Below are 16,101 nucleotides of genomic sequence, written 5' to 3'. Positions count from 1 at the left end.
TTCGTTTACACGGAGTAATATAATTATTTTGTTTATTAAATATATAAATGTAATCTCTGTTCTTATATGACTTTTGTAGTAGATGTAATAATTAAAAAGCTGTAATAAATTAAATGTTATTAAGGTGAACAGATATAACAAACATATTAAACGTAGGTAATAACTGGTTACAAAAAACCTTCATTACATTTATTTATATTGCTTGAAATGAACGTGAGCTTGATAAAAGATAATGTCCGAAAGTACACACACACACACAAAGCTGAATTGTCGACGCGAGTCGTCTTTTCGTTTAACGACTACATGTCAACTGTTTAGATTTGATCCGCCATCTTGAAAATTGCAGCGACTGTTTTGGGGATAAAAGATATAAGTATCGGCGACACGCACTGTGCAAACTTCTACGACACGTTACCTTACGTATTAAGGGACAGTATTCAGCCAAGGCATTTTATTTAGTTTAATAGCCAAAACTCGGATCTTTTGAAATAACTTATGTGCATCCTCTCCTCCGTCGATTAAAGGTAAGCAACGCATATGCAATTGCGTATGTCTATGGGCAACGGTCACTTCGCTATTTCAGCGATTTCAGGTGGCCGCTCGCTAGTTTGCCACCTTATGATATAAAAAAAAACTTACTCGACTACTTTAACCGATTGCATTTGTTTTGTTCAAACTTTTGCTATGAATATATAATCTAACAATTTATGTCATTCTCTTAATAGAGTACTGTCACCCTTACGAGCCGTTTAAGTGCCCAGTGGATGGTAACTGCATTTCTATCCAGTACCTGTGCGACGGCGCTCCTGACTGCATCGATGGATATGACGAGGACTCGAAGCTGTGTACTGCAGGTGAGTACGTACAGGTGAAATTAAGACGTATTACACGTACGGGACAATAACTGGTATTATAAAATCTCCGCAACAGTCGCTTTCTTTTGAAAAAATAGAGACAGAATTAGTAATTCGGAAAGGCTAAAAAAGACAACCGTCTAATAACGTAATATGTGGTATTTTAAATATATTCATTTAGGAAAAACGAGGTCACTTTTGTTTTAATTTGTTTGATTTATAGGTTTTACCCTCTAATACTAAGGTTATCTCGCTTCAACATACGTTGATAGTAAATGAACTAATCAGATTGGTATAATTTATTCACTTGAACAATCTATAATAGTTTATATCTTCATCATCATCATCATCAGCTCACTATACGTCCCCACCGAGGGGTTCGGAGCCTACCCTAAGTCTATATCTTATTGTGATATAATTAGGTAAATATTTAGATTTAAAAATTGCTCAAAAAGAAAAACATAATTAAGTTATATTATTTTATACAATGTTTTTCCAAGAATAATATTGTCCTAGCGCTACGCAACTACGAAAGTGCTACGAAGGTCTACGGCAAACAAACGGAGAACTTAATTGCTCCGTCCTTACTTGACACAAAGTTTGCTGTTCAATAATTTCAAGCAATTAATTTAACTATGTAATAAATATTATATTTTATGCTTTTTCAATTAACCAGACCATTCATAATAAAAAAATGGCGTAAGGTAAAATTTTACTTAGGTACGTTTTCTAAAGCTCTGTGTTAATTTAGAAAATAGGTTAATTATGTCGTAACTCGATACATAATTGTGGGTTTTTATTCACGAAATACATGTTTGTAAATTAATTTCTTCTTGTTTTAAAGTGAATAAAGCATGCAGTTCGAAACATTACCTTTTTATGAAAAATCTTATATCTAATTCCAATCTATAGCACCTAGATTAAAGAATCCTGGTTCCTATATAACGAGCCTCGAAACTTACATAGCCTTATTATGTAATTAGAATATTTTTATTTTTTATACCTTAATTTTTATGTTTATTAAAATAATATAATGTTGTCTCAGTTTTTCTCATAGAGAATGAAAGGGATATGAATATATTTTGTATATTTGTTTCGGCGAAGTAAAGACAAGGTTCTAACGAATCGCGTGACCTTTGCAAACGCGTCGACATGTTAACAATTACGTATCGGTTGACCTTTCACGAGCCACTCGACGTCTGCCGAATATAGATTTATCAAGTTGTCAGACTGTATACATTTTATATTTATTTTTAACAAAATACAGCGTACAATGTAGAGTTTTAGCGAAAGCAGTGGGCTTGTTAAGATGTACCTTGTCATAATTCGTGAAACATAATTTTAAAAAATATATCTTTAAATGAATATACCTATGTTTTTGTTTTCATAATTTTCTAACAGATGGCGTTAGAAATACAATAAAATTCTAATGAAATGAAAACTTCCATCTTTCTAGTAAAATCTAAACGTAAAATATACCACAAAATTATAAACACTGCGTTTTAGTATGTCTCTCTTTGCTGTCTCTATCTCTTAGCATTTATATTACGATAGAAAATAAACAACCTTATATATGTATAACATTCCCGTGTCACAATGTCAGTTACCATATGCGTCCGAAACGGCTTGGCCTACTACTATCTATTTTAATACCGTGACGGAATCGCATGCGACGGCTAGTATTTCCTAGTTTCCATAGAAGTCAGTCACATGTATACATTGATACAACCAACAAGAATATAACATTAACTTTTGTAAACTCCCTTCCCTTGCGTACGGACTCAGTATGATTTATGTCTCACAAAGTTCTAAAGTCCTGGTAAATGGTAAAGCTCGGATAACAAAGACGAAACGAGACGGTTAACGGTTCCCAAGAGTTAACTAACTTTGTTACTGGTGATGGAGAGATGTACATTGTAAGACATTAAACAGCCTAAAATATAAACAGGGATAATAGAGGGTGATGCAGGCTTATAGAGAGGTTTTATAAGGGGTGTTCCTTTTTAGATTTTTTAGTATCACATTTCAATTGAAAAAATGTTATGCATTTTACTCTTAGTGTCAAACGTAATTTGTTTTACAAAAAAATTTGTGGGTTTTTCGTGCTTTTCTGAGAGATTGCATTACTGTGCGTTTCCACCGGCTAAACACATACAGTAATACGTGATCATCTCCGGTTTATCAATTATTTCGTTAGTGGAAATCTTAAATTAAAAATAATATGATGAATCCAACTTAATTTATAATGCATATTAATAAGAACATTTATTTTAGTTCCTGGTAATTTTATGTTTGTTATATTTAATTTTCCTTGTCCGTACGTCAGTCATTATCGTTATTAATTTGCCGGAAACTATCGGCCTATTTTCGCGCTCTATTTCCCAACACTTCCGGACACCGAACACACGCAACAATTACGAAGTAAAATTACGCCATTATAAGCATGAAACTTATTAAATTTTGCTTTATATTCATACAAGCAAAATCCTCAGTATCAATTACATAAATAAATCAGATCAGTTATACCAAAGGTAAATTAAAAAAAGAAAATTAAAATTTCAAAGCTATTTTCCCAACAGGAGAGTGCAATTTCCATTAAAAATAACAACCTCCTCGTGCCGCTAGAAAAGCTATCAACTGAAGGAAATTATGTTTTTTTATTGTTTTATTTCGAACGCTTTGAATCACATTTCAAGAGAGAGCTTTGAACACAAAGTGGATACCAGAAGCAATTTTGTAGCGAATCTTTTGCAGGATTACGTGTTACTTCAGAGTACATTAATAACATGATATTTATTTTAGTAAGAAATATTCGTAACCTTGAACGTTTTTTTAACTATAATCTACCTGATACTAGTGCAATACTTTGACTTTAAACTATACTGTACTCACGATACTGGAGTATAGTTATAATAATAACACAACATAACCATCTGCAAGAGAGGTAGGGTCACCATATTAGTCAGAAATCCAAGTGTGACATACATTCTAACATCTGTTTATATAAACAAAGTCAATAGAGCAACCGTATCCATTGATTATTCTGAAATACCCAAGCATTTTGGACACCGGAAGTGAGGGCGACAACATAACTAATTAAAAGTATTTAGAGTTTTAAATTTTACCTACTTTGCAGCTAAGAGACCACCGGTGGAAGAAACTGCATCGTTCTTGCAATCCCTGCTGGCGTCCCACGGACCAAACTACTTGGAGAAACTATTCGGCAGCAAGGCTCGCGACGCATTGGAACCTTTGGGTGGTGTTGAGAAGGTCGCCATCGCTCTCTCTGGTACGTATATGATGAAAGATAATTAGTTTAATTACGTATGTGCGCTACTTCTAAAAAAAGCTTCTTCTAATTATAGACAAAACAGTTTTATTGTGCGTGCAATTGGAAATTTTAACAAAATCTGCAACAAATATGATTTCGATCCATTTATTATGAGTGTATCCTCGGCACGAAGGTGCCTAGCACTAGACTTTTTCAAATAAAATATATACGTGAACTGCTACTACTAATATTAATGTTCTACTATAATTTAGTTTTTAACTACATTGTTATATATTACTATAGTTTAATACTAGCGATACTTGTTTGTTTGCTCATTATAGATATAATATTGTTATAAGTGAAGACTTGTCATTGGCTCTCAGTTGTCTAGTCTATAGTTAATAAGATTATTATAGCTGTAAGTTTTCCATGTAAATAAATAAATAAATAAATAAATAAATAAATAAATAAATAAATAAATAAATACTATCACTACAAAATATGGTGTATAATGAAAAAAAAAAGCTTCAATGATAGAAAGAGAAAGGAATAAGTAAGTTAGAAAAAAACACTAACGAAGTAACAGACAAAGTTACGCATTTTATTTTAATAATAAATTAAAATACTTTATCACAGCATTAGTTAAGAATTGAGTACGAATTCTTAAGTAAAATTGTGAAATTTTTGCTTTCAGAATCCCAGACCATCGAGGACTTTGGCGCGGCTCTCCATCTGATGCGATCTGATCTGGAGCATCTGCGCTCCGTATTCATGGCAGTTGAGAACGGCGATCTTGGCATGCTTAAATCCCTCGGCATCAAGGATTCCGAACTCGGAGACGTCAAGTTCTTCCTGGAGAAGCTGGTCAACACCGGTTTCCTTGACTGAATAGCGCCGGAGTCTGCCTCTGAATACTACCACGTCGTCCAATACGCTCCCATCAGCTCATCCTTCTATAGCTATCTTCCTTATGACTTCTATAAGAGGAATTAGGAATTCCTAACTCTCTTTTCTCTAAATCTTTGTGCGATTGATGTTTGATTCAGATCCAAATTCAAATTGTACTCGTTTTTTAAATCGATTTCTACAACCGGCCACGTAGACTCGATTTTTAAAACGATTAAATCTCAGTATTGCCATCTAAAATTCTCGGTATAAACGGAGCAATAGTTAACAGTTCATTTAGATGTAATGTTTTAATTTTACGTAACTCTATATTAGGTTAGGTATATTTTTATAAAGCTTCTAAAACTGTATAGCTAAGAAAAAGTTACATCGGGGACTAATTCTCGCGTCTATAAATTTTGAAATGCTATCGATAATCGACTAAATAAAAAGTCAAAGCTTTATGAAAAAGCAAATTCTGAACAACTGAATGATAAAGCTTGTTGCTTAGCATTTCCACCCTGGATGTAACTTTTTACGTATGTGTGTATGAATTCTGAATGTCGCCCTTTCCCCCTCTTTCGGAACATTATCTTATCAAATGACGTACTTTAAAATTTCAGAGGCGACTCCATCGACGCGGCGTCCATTCTGAGCTAGATATAAAGCAAAAGGAAATTGTCCCTAGTTAGGAATTATATTAAGAAAAGGTAAAAAAGATAAAAAGAATGCATGCGCTTTATATCTGGCTTTTGAAAAAATCCAGTTTAGGACCATGGATACATATCATTTTAAACTTAAGATTTAAAAAAATATATCGTAGTTTTATCAGTAATAGTATAAAGTATAATTATTTTAATATCGGTATTGTAGCATTTATTGACATTTTAGAATTCCTTTTAGCGAAATCGAAAAACATATCAAAAAGCATTCGTAAGATGCTTGAACCGAAACATATCAAAATTATGTGATTTATATTAGAAAGTGTGTTTATATTAAATGTAGCGCTGCTGTTTCACCTTCTAATAATTCTATATCTTTCATATATGTAGTGTTTAAATATATTTATATCTTCGATGTTGTATAAGTGTTAAAACTTTTGTCAAATGCGGGCTGCAGGTACAACGAATTATTGAATAATATCATCATTTGAATGCGTCATATCACATTCACAATGGATGGCATTAAGCAAGATCGTTACAAGAAAAAAATATCAAAAACCAAATATACGGAGTTATCAAATTAAACGAGCCTGTGTTTGTCAGAAGTTCATATATATTTCAATCGCCAAATTTAACACCCAAATTTAATTTAAGAAACAATACACGTATTATATATTAAATGTTCTCACATTAGTTGTAAGTATATGTATGTAGTAATTCAAAATTTATTCTACAAGTAGTGTTAGTTATTGGAATGATATCCTTGGAAATAATACAAATATCTTGCATCAGATCTTAGATGTATGTCGATTAAATCTATATCTGTAGATGTTTTAGCTCTATAATCTAATATTCCTTCTTGATTAACATATAATAAATGTATCATGAAATCGTTCGTTTCATTTCTAACCTAACCTAACTTAACTGATATATAAACACGGCTAAACACTCACGTATATTCGTCCCTGGCTCACAGAGTGAGCGACGGGCAGCGTCCGCGAAATAATACCAGTAAATCCTGATGAAGGGCCCCCGATGGGCTCGAAACTACTCAGTGCCGCCACCGGACGAATATACGTGAGTGTTTAGCCGTGTTTATATATCAGTTTAGTATAATGTCTCACGAAAGTTTGAATAATTTAATTAACCTAAATTTTTAAATAATTTTATTGCACAAAACAAAGGAGAATGGCGAATCCAAGCGATTATAAGGGACCACTTCCCGACCACAGATAATAGAAAACATGAAGCAAAAAAAAATCCTGGGTTTATAAAGAAACTACGTATATCTTTTTTCGATCCGTTAAAAATCTTACTAATACTATAAATACGAATGTTAAGATGGATGGATGTTTGTTTGAAGGTATCTCCAGCACAGCTGCATGAATCTCGTTGAAATTAGGCTTAGATGTAGATCATACCCTAAAGCAACACATAGGCTATTTTTTTTAACCGCGAGGACGGAGTCACGGGCGTCTGCCAGTAAAATAATACAAACACGCATCATTTTGAATCATATGAAATTTATTTAAATGGCTAAAAATATATTTACATTTTCTTAAAACATTTTAATTATGTACATTATTTTTACATCATCTCTATCTTAGCTCAACTAATAACAAATTACGTTAAATACTTCTTAATGCATATAACTAATAATCACTGAACTTAGCACGCTTAATTATATTCTTAGTAAGACCATTTTATTACTGTCACGACGCTTTTACACTATGAAAAAAGCGATTAAAAACAATCTTATTAGTCTTTTCAAATATCTTGGTGGCCTAAGGACATTGGCTGCGCAGTGCCCTCCCTTCGCATCCCGTTACGCCACAATATACCTAAAATTGTGTTTTCCGCAGCGACTCGCGTTAAATTCAGAGCCCCCAACATTTTTGAAAACATTTATTATGGATATTGGACACTTATCGAGTTATTTAACCCAATAAAACGTGCATCGTCTTCGTTACTTTAATCTCTAAATACGATTACACCAAATTTACAGTAAAAATAAAAGTTTAAACATAACTAAAAGGTGACCACAAAAATGTACTTGTGACTTATAGGGGAGATTCTACACTAACGTGGTCTAGTACCTAAATATAATTAAAGCTTGGAGCTAAATAAAAGAATATTCACAGACGAAATGCCTAAAAAGCAAAATAACATGAAGAAACACAAATAACCAATATGACCTTGAATATTTAACGTAACCATTGAAAAAAAAAAAACAAAAAAACTTAAGAAGTTCCAACTATTAATGGCAATACACAATTTGTCTGTAAAAGTGTTGAACAAAAACCTAAAAGCAATATTAACAAACATCTTAATGGCTTCTTGAAAGTACATCTTCTTGTGGCTCTAAATACATTGAAACCTTGTCACCTCTCATATATCCAATAAAATGTCGTCAACTTTAGTGGCTGAATATTTAATATGAAGTTATTCACATTTATCTGAAACCGATTTTATCGGTACACGAAATGTCGGGTGTTTTTCAATATTAGATAATTTTGGACCACATCCTTGATAGGATTAGATGACCGACTAATGTCAGAAGCGCATACAAATGAGAATAATAATTCTCAAAGATATTATGTTGTATATAAAATACAATAGTACATATATCCTTTATTTGATTTATTACTTAAATCAAATTTCTGGCAGTGCTTTTGACAAGTAATACAGATTAAATATTTATTTCAACATTTCACTTTGACTATCTTTAATCAACAAAAGGACAAGGTAATTTAAAACTTCACTTTATGCATAACATACTATAAATCATAAATAACAATTTAAAAAGAGACATTCACAGGCACTTAACGAAATTGTTCCAGATGTAAATGCATTTTATCTTAACTATCATCATAAATATAAAAGATCACTTTTTCCCTCGCTTTTTCGGTGGTCCTTCGTCGACATATTCATCATCTATGTTATAATGAGCATTTATGTGTGCACTTAATTTCTTTTCTCTATTAAAAATTTCACCGCAAATATTGCATGAATATTTGTCTTTTTCTTTAACAACGACATTTTGTGTTTTGGCAATTTGTGTTGATGTAGTTATTTGCGATTCTTGTATAATACTATCAGTTGGTAAAACGTAAGAAGGTTGAAGTAATGGATCGACATTTATAAATGTAAAAAAGCTAGAGTCTTTATTCGGTGTTGAATCCTCTAATATAACTGAAAATGGTTCCTTTCTAGTCTCAGATGCAGGACCCGGTTTAGTCTTTTTCAATCGTTTTTTTGTTTCTTCAAAAGAATCTTGAGGTTTAGTTGATATTAAAAGTTTATTAGGATTCCCTGTTTGGACTACAGTGTAAGATTGTTTTTTCATAGCAGGCGTTGTAAATGGTGCCCTGATATTAGTTTGAAATAACCCCACAGGATATGGCTGACTTGATGATGAATCTGTTCGACACAGTGTGTTATTAGAAACAGATTTGGGCATTGCCTTAATGGGATTACTTTTTCTGGAATGTTCATTTGTATTTTGCGAATTATCATCAGTTGCTTTATCGGGGTTTATAATTACAGGTGTTCCATTTTTTCTATTTTTAGGGATTGAGTCTGATTCGGAATTTCTAGATAGAGTTTCTGTTTCAGCTTTATCTTCAACTAGGGTAAATGTATTGTTTGGTCCAATTACAATTTTATACCTACTAGACGTATTTGGGACAGCCATAAAGTTTAATTGCGGTGCTGTACTAGGATTTTGTTGGGATTGGTTGGAAATGCTTTTATTTGAGTCATCGCTTGATTCAGTTTCTCTAAGAGTTGAATTTTCTGAGCGTCGTCCAGTCTTACTTGCGGGTCCAATTTTTTTCTTAACATTCTGCTTTGGATTACTAGGTTGGGAAATTTCGTTATCCATTGCTGGTTTACTTTCAATGATTTGTTGATATTTATTATCAGCAGTTACTCGTGTATTTATGTATTTAACGGTACTAGGTTTCGGTGGTTCAGGAGGTACATACATATTACATTTATTAATTTTAGGTACACCAGTTTTAGCACATCCATGTGATAAAACTACTTCTTTTTTCAAAAAGTTTCTATTACATAGTTTACATTGAAATAGGGTACCTACACCATTTACTTTAATCATGGTTACATGATCCATAATATCAAAAGGTTTAGAATCCTCATTAGATGTGGAACTATTCTCATTAGTATCTTGCGTTATATTCAATCGTACTTTGCTAGTAACATTTTTAGTTTGTAAAGGCTGTGACATATTTTCTGATGCATCATTTTGAACTGTTTTATTTGAACGTAATGGTCTAACATTATTTTTATCAGGTTTCTTATTTTTTTCTTCATTTATTATTTCATCATCTTTCATATCATCATCATCTTCTTCATCATCTGTTTCTTCCAGTTCTTCAGTTGTAGACTTTAACTCAATTTTAGAATTTATATTTGTCTGATCACTCTTGTTCATGTCTTTTGAAGGCTTGACTATATCTTTAATGCCCTCCATAGCTTTTTTTATAAGTGCATGGCAAATATCATCATTTGACATGTTTGATTTATTCAAAGATTGCTCCCAAAGAGCCCTAGTTTTCTTTTTCATTGGAAGTGGTTCATTTTTTCCTAGTTTTCTACGTAAACTTTCTTGCGTACCAATGCATTTTTGCACAAACTCATAAAGTTCCTCAACTTTTGCGGAACATCGGAAACAGATTTTGTGTGGGAGATCATCATTCTCTGCAACCTGGAATGTACACATTGATAATTTAAAATTAATCATAATTTCTTAGAGATAATCTTTAGAAAATTTGCAAATTAAATGGGTATATAAATTAACATTTCAGAACAGAAACTTAACTCCAGCAAGAACTCCATAATCAATGAAAATGCGCCAACTTGTGAGAATAGATTAGTGGCAATTTTTTTCTTTGTTAAAAAAATATAAACCAACAACCTAAGTGTATACTAAAGTAAATTAAAATTATACATACTTATTTAAATATATTTTTACTTAATAACATTAAATATCACAAACCATTAAGTCCAGCTTTCAGTTCTTTAAGAAGTCTTAACTATACAGTATTAAGAGTGTAATACGGGTATATACATCCCAATTTCTTACCCAGAAAGGCATTAGCTCCTCAATTTTCTTCGCCGTGACTTTTTCTGAGTCAAAAATGTTGTGGAAAGGGCCATCTTTTGATTCACACAATCGGCACACTTTGAGAATTGATTGATTAACACTGACTATAGCTGAATTAATTGCTTCTGCGTTAATTGCATTATAATCTGGGATGTTCGCTACCTTTGTAGAATTAGATGTTTTTGATTTACTTTTAATCTTTTTCTTAGCCATTTTGTTTCAATCTTTCTAAAACATGGACACACTTCAATTGCCTTGCTTTGATTTGTTAAAGTTGTTGTTATTTTTAAGCTTTTGCATAATTAGTAGCTTGACTCTATATTAAATGCTTTCTCATATGGTGTTTTAATAAAAAAATATTAAAATTACATGATACTGTACGAGATTGTACGATACAAAAAAAAGTTCTTACACAGGATTCTACAGAGTATAGAAACTTATTTGACATTTCATTCAAAGACTAAGGAAATTATTTTTTTATTTAATTTAGTTTGTCCAAAGAGTCCAGTTTTATTCAATGCAAAGCAGATAATAAAGATGCAAAGTAGATAATAAAGCACATAAAACTAAAAACTAAAATCACTCGAACTTAATCCCAAATCGTGTCCCGATGTCTCAAACTAAACTTAAATAACAAAAGCTAATTCTACAAGATTATTATCAAGTTTAACCAAAATAATTCAGATTATAATGGTGTAAAATACTGGGTCGACACCGAATAAATCAAATTGCGTAAATTGTGCAGTGATTTTTATTCGAGGATGTCATTTTGATGATAAAACAGACTGTAGGATACTTAATTAAATGCATATTGATACGTATATCTTCTTTTCTCAAACCCTTTTTTAGATTGTATCAGAAATCATAATTTTTTAGATTTCAATAAAACACGTATTTTTGGAGTGGCAATTATTTCTTTTGGTCAAGTCCGCCATCTTGAATTTAGTATTGTGCCAGTCGGGGGGGCGGTGACATACTTTACCCGTCATCGTCCTACATATTATTTTAGTGGATTTGTTAAAAGGGAAAAATAAGTGATTAATAGTGTAAATAATTAGTTTATGTCAGGTCTGAACGTGAAGATGGCGGGGCAAACAATTAACGACAGGCTTTTAGCCGCTCGCCACAGCATCGCTGGGCAAGGACTGGCGAAATCCGTTTGTAAAGCCACTACTGAAGAAATGATTGCACCTAAAAAGAAACACTTAGACTGTAAGTATTATGAGGAACGCGATTGAAATATGGTTATCAGCTTATCAGTATATAATATAACACTTTTACAACGGTGCGCGACATTCGCGAAATCTCCGATGAGGTCGATAATTCGTGTATCGTAGTCGACATTGACCGCTTCATTTCACAGCAAATTACACTTCAAGAAAACTACTTTTAAATACGCTACTAATTATGAAATTGGTTTATATAATTTTGTCTTGTGATCAGATTGCAACCTGACACGGTTTTCTTATTATGTCATACGAATAAATTTTCCGTGACTTGACGGTGTAACGAAAAAAACTGAACCTCTCTTGAGAATTAACTGTAAAGTTGTATAACGCTAAAACAAGATAAAAATTATATATATTATATGTACTGTGTTTCATATAAATTAAATATTCAACTCATGATAAATCAAAACCGGTTTATTTATTAAATAATAGATGGCATTTAATATCATTCCTTATCATTATTCCAATAGCATTTACTGGTGCTTAAAATTCTGAAATATAACTTATATCACTATTACTAAAGCCAATTTTAATGTTTGCTTAAATGCAAAAAAATAATTAGAGATTAAAATATATTCTGTCTATAATACCTAACAACTATCTCTTGATAAACCTAAAAATATGATCCACAGATAGAGAGTCATTTGTAACCTAGACAATTTTATATAATAAACACTTATAAAATATCATAATGCTACTTTGGATTATATAAATTTAGGTACATTTTATTATTAAAGGTTTATTACATTTCTCAAATTCAAAATTTAATCACATTTAAGACTGACATATACCAATACTTTAAAAGTAACATTGGCTTTTATCTTTTTCTAATTATTCTTTGTCATTGAATTGATATGAAATGATAAAATTATAGGTGAAGATAATTCTATGTTTATTTTAATGTAACATTTAGCAGTCATAACATTTTAGAAGATAATAAACTTTTTTCTAGAAATAAATCTGTAAATAATATCATTGGGATAAATTTCCTCTTCTTTGATGTCAAGGAGTAGCATTAAAGTGGAAAATACAATGAATTACTTTTAATAATTATATACTGTTCTGAGTGGAAATAGGTAAAAGATTTGTGTACTTAACATAGTATATTAATAATTGTGTTTTTGCATTTAGCATAAAACTCAGTATAATATTTTTTTATCAATATCATGAAAACTTTATCTGAAATTTATGGTTGCACAGATGAAAATTTAATTACTTAATTATTCCTTAGAGCTATTGAATGCAGTTAAATTATAATTAAAATCAACAGAAAAAAAGCTATGGCCCAAAATTATCTAAATGGAAAAATGGCTAAATCTCTTGAGTTTTATATTTCATAATCCTGCTTGTCCTAGCAATTTTCTTTTGACTATTTGCTTTTTTATTTCAATTTCATCTCAAATTCAAATCCCTCAAGTTCATATAACAATTTTTGATGACCATATATAGCACAAAATTGCCATATAATTTCTTGTGCTGCCTAAATTTTGGCACTATTTCTTCCTGGCATTGATCCAAATTGTTAAGCTGTATGAAGATGTGGCACCATATACATTTATCATTGACATCAATTAGAATTGATATTACATAGGATCCTTAAAGAAACAACCTCTTTCTTAAAGGTTGGCAATGCATCTAAAATTCCTCTGGTATTGCAATCTAAGGGTGTGAGATTTTATTTATTTATTTATTTATTTATTTGGTTTGTCAACAAAAGTACATGAGTTCTTATATACATTTTTGGCACTATTACTAAAGGTTTTAGGAAACATGTAATTTCACTTACAGACAAACACAGCATGTATAAAGTATTGGTGCATAAACAATAAAAAATAGAACAAAAGAGTATGAAAATTACAAACAAAATTTAACTAAAAAATCTGAATTAAATGAGTAGGTATTAAAACGAATTGTAAATTAAACCAAAATTAAAAGCGTGTATACAGCAATATACATACTTTCGCAAAACAAGAAACAGAATGTTAGACGTCTGCGACATCACTAGGATTCAATACACCAACTATTTTTGATTTAAATATGGGTAATTTGTCATGGAATATATCGATGGAGCTATCGTTGTTTATAAAGTGTTGCAGTAATCTGCACAACCTCGGAATTAGAGAATGGTGGCCCAAATTTGTTTTATATGTTCTGTGGGTTAGAATGGTCTTTGTGTGGCGCGGCAAGCGGGCTGGGACATCAAAGGTGAGACGACTAAGCAGATCTGAATTATCTATTATATTGTTTAATAGCTTATATAAAAAAGACATGTCCAGTAATGTACGCCTGTCGGATAACTTCATAAGGTTAAAAGCTTTAATTCGGTCGGAATAAGGTACTCTTATATTTGGTCCATTAAAATAGAAATAAGTAAATCTTCTTTGTATAGACTCAATACGGTCTTTATGAATCTGATAACTTGGGTTCCATACAACTGAGCAGTATTCAAGCTTGCTTCTCACGAGTGCTGTGAACAAAAGTTTTTTGGTGCTAAATTTTTTGAACTCCTTGCAGTTTCTAAACACAAAACCCAACATGCACCTTGCAGATGTACATATGTTTTCAACATGCTGCTTAAAATTTAATCTAGAATCGAATGTGACTCCTAGATCACAGACTACATCCTGTTCAGTCAATACCACACCATTAATTGTGTAAACTGTTTGTATAGATTTGCGATTACGCGTAAATCTGATAAAAGCGCATTTTTGTGGGTTTAGAGCCATATCATTTTTACGAGACCACTCAGCTAATCTATCCAAGTCCTCTTGGAGAGCCCTACTATCACTAGGCGATCTTATTTCTTTCGCAATCTTCAGATCATCAGCAAAAATATAACATTTCGAATTATGAATGCAATCCAAAACATCATTTATGTAAACGTTAAATAAGATTGGTCCCAGTATAGATCCCTGAGGGACTCCCGATGTAGATCTGTAAGGCTGTGATGCATGGCCTTTCACTACAACAAAGGATAACCTATCCTTAACATATGACGAAAGCCATGACAGTACAAACCCTCCAAAACCAAAGCTAGACATTTTTTTCAAGAGTAGCGAGTGATTGACTTTGTCGAATGCTTTGGAGAAATCTGTATATACTGTGTCAACTTGAACACGCGAGTCAACAGAATCTGAAAGAAAGGTTACAAAGTTGGTTAAGTTGGTAGCAGTAGATTTGCACTTAGTGAAACCATGTTGAGCGTCAGAAATTAATCGCTGGACGTGACGAACAAAAATTGGACACAACATGGCTTCCAACATTTTTGGTAAAACTGAGATCAGTGAGATAGGTCGATAATTAGTTATATTGCTACGGTCGCCTTTCTTGAAAATAGGCACTATTCTAGCATGTTTCCAGATGTTCGGATAAGTTCCGGATTTTAAAGACTCGTTATAAATGATACTAATAGGCAGGGAAAGGGGTTCTGCACACCTCACCAAAAATATAGGAGGTAGATTATCAGGGCCAGTACCTTTAGATAAGTCAAGTCTTTTTAGTTTCTTGAAGACCTCGAATTGAGTAAACTGGACATGGCAAAGAGAAATGTTTGAAATCGTGTTAACTGTGCCATCGCTTGTAGAACAATTCGATTCGTATACTGACGAAAAGTGTTTTGCAAACAAATTGCATATGGCCACTCCATTTGTTGCTATTTGGTCGCCTAAAACCATTCTAGAAGGGTATGTGTTCGGAGATTTTTTTATGTTTTTTAGATGTGTCCAAAAATATTTTGGATTTTTTGAAATATTTGATTCAATCCTTTCAATGTAGCGATTATATTCTTTTTTAAGCAGTTTATTACATTGTTCACGTAGGTTGGTAAAATCTAAACTGTCAAGAGGATTTCTGTACTTTTTGTATTTCAATCTAGATTTATTTTTTAGTCTTAATAAATTTATAAGCTTTTTAGTAAACCAATGTGGATATTTACTGCTTCTAGGTTTATATTTGGGTACAAATTTTTTAATTACATTGTCTAATTCAGAATAAAAGGTCATTAACATGGAATTTACGTCATTGCACTTTGAAAACACATCTATCCATGATATTTTATTTAGGTCCAAGATTATGT

At 31.9% G+C, this 16,101-nt stretch overlaps 3 protein-coding genes across 9 annotated transcripts in view; 2 read left to right on the top strand and 1 right to left on the bottom strand.

The window, feature by feature from the left end:
* Positions 1-5,284, top strand: part of LOC106116586 (prohormone-4) — a 41,351-nt gene extending 36,067 nt beyond the window's left edge. The window contains exons 4-6 of the mRNA XM_013310465.1: positions 726-854; positions 3,991-4,143; positions 4,820-5,284. Coding sequence (XP_013165919.1) covers positions 726-854; positions 3,991-4,143; positions 4,820-5,013 — 476 coding nt within the window. The 3' untranslated portion in view covers positions 5,014-5,284. The remainder of the gene's footprint in view (positions 1-725; positions 855-3,990; positions 4,144-4,819) is intronic.
* A 1,960-nt stretch (positions 5,285-7,244) lies between these two features.
* LOC106116813 (uncharacterized) lies at positions 7,245-11,202 on the bottom strand. Its single transcript, XM_013310839.1, has 2 exons — positions 10,777-11,202; positions 7,245-10,398 (listed from the first exon to the last, which is right to left on the bottom strand). Exons 1-2 carry the CDS (start codon positions 11,008-11,010, stop codon positions 8,557-8,559), a joined length of 2,076 nt encoding a protein of 691 aa, XP_013166293.1. The 5' UTR covers positions 11,011-11,202; the 3' UTR covers positions 7,245-8,556.
* A 552-nt stretch (positions 11,203-11,754) lies between these two features.
* The window catches only part of lap (phosphatidylinositol-binding clathrin assembly protein lap), a 31,041-nt gene continuing 26,694 nt past the window's right edge, over positions 11,755-16,101 (top strand). For all 7 annotated transcript variants that reach the window (XM_013310611.1, XM_013310609.1, XM_013310608.1 and 4 more), the window contains exon 1: positions 11,755-12,009. In XM_013310611.1, the coding sequence (XP_013166065.1) occupies positions 11,859-12,009 (151 nt within the window). In that variant the 5' untranslated portion in view covers positions 11,755-11,858. The remainder of the gene's footprint in view (positions 12,010-16,101) is intronic.

The sequence above is a fragment of the Papilio xuthus genome, unplaced genomic scaffold (assembly GCF_000836235.2).
Source record: "Papilio xuthus unplaced genomic scaffold, Pxut_1.1 DF827714.1, whole genome shotgun sequence".
Classification (NCBI taxonomy): Eukaryota; Metazoa; Arthropoda; class Insecta; order Lepidoptera; family Papilionidae; genus Papilio; species Papilio xuthus.
This window is presented reverse-complemented; position numbering and strand designations above follow the sequence as displayed.

Excerpts from the sequence above, each read along its gene's own strand:
- LOC106116813 (XM_013310839.1), bottom strand. The coding sequence starts at position 11,010 with ATGGCTAAGAAAAAGATTAAAAGTAAATCAAAAACATCTAATTCTACA. Across the intron at positions 10,399-10,776 it reads AGGAGCTAATGCCTTTCTGG|GTTGCAGAGAATGATGATCT; the intron begins GTAAGAAATTGG and ends TGTACATTCCAG.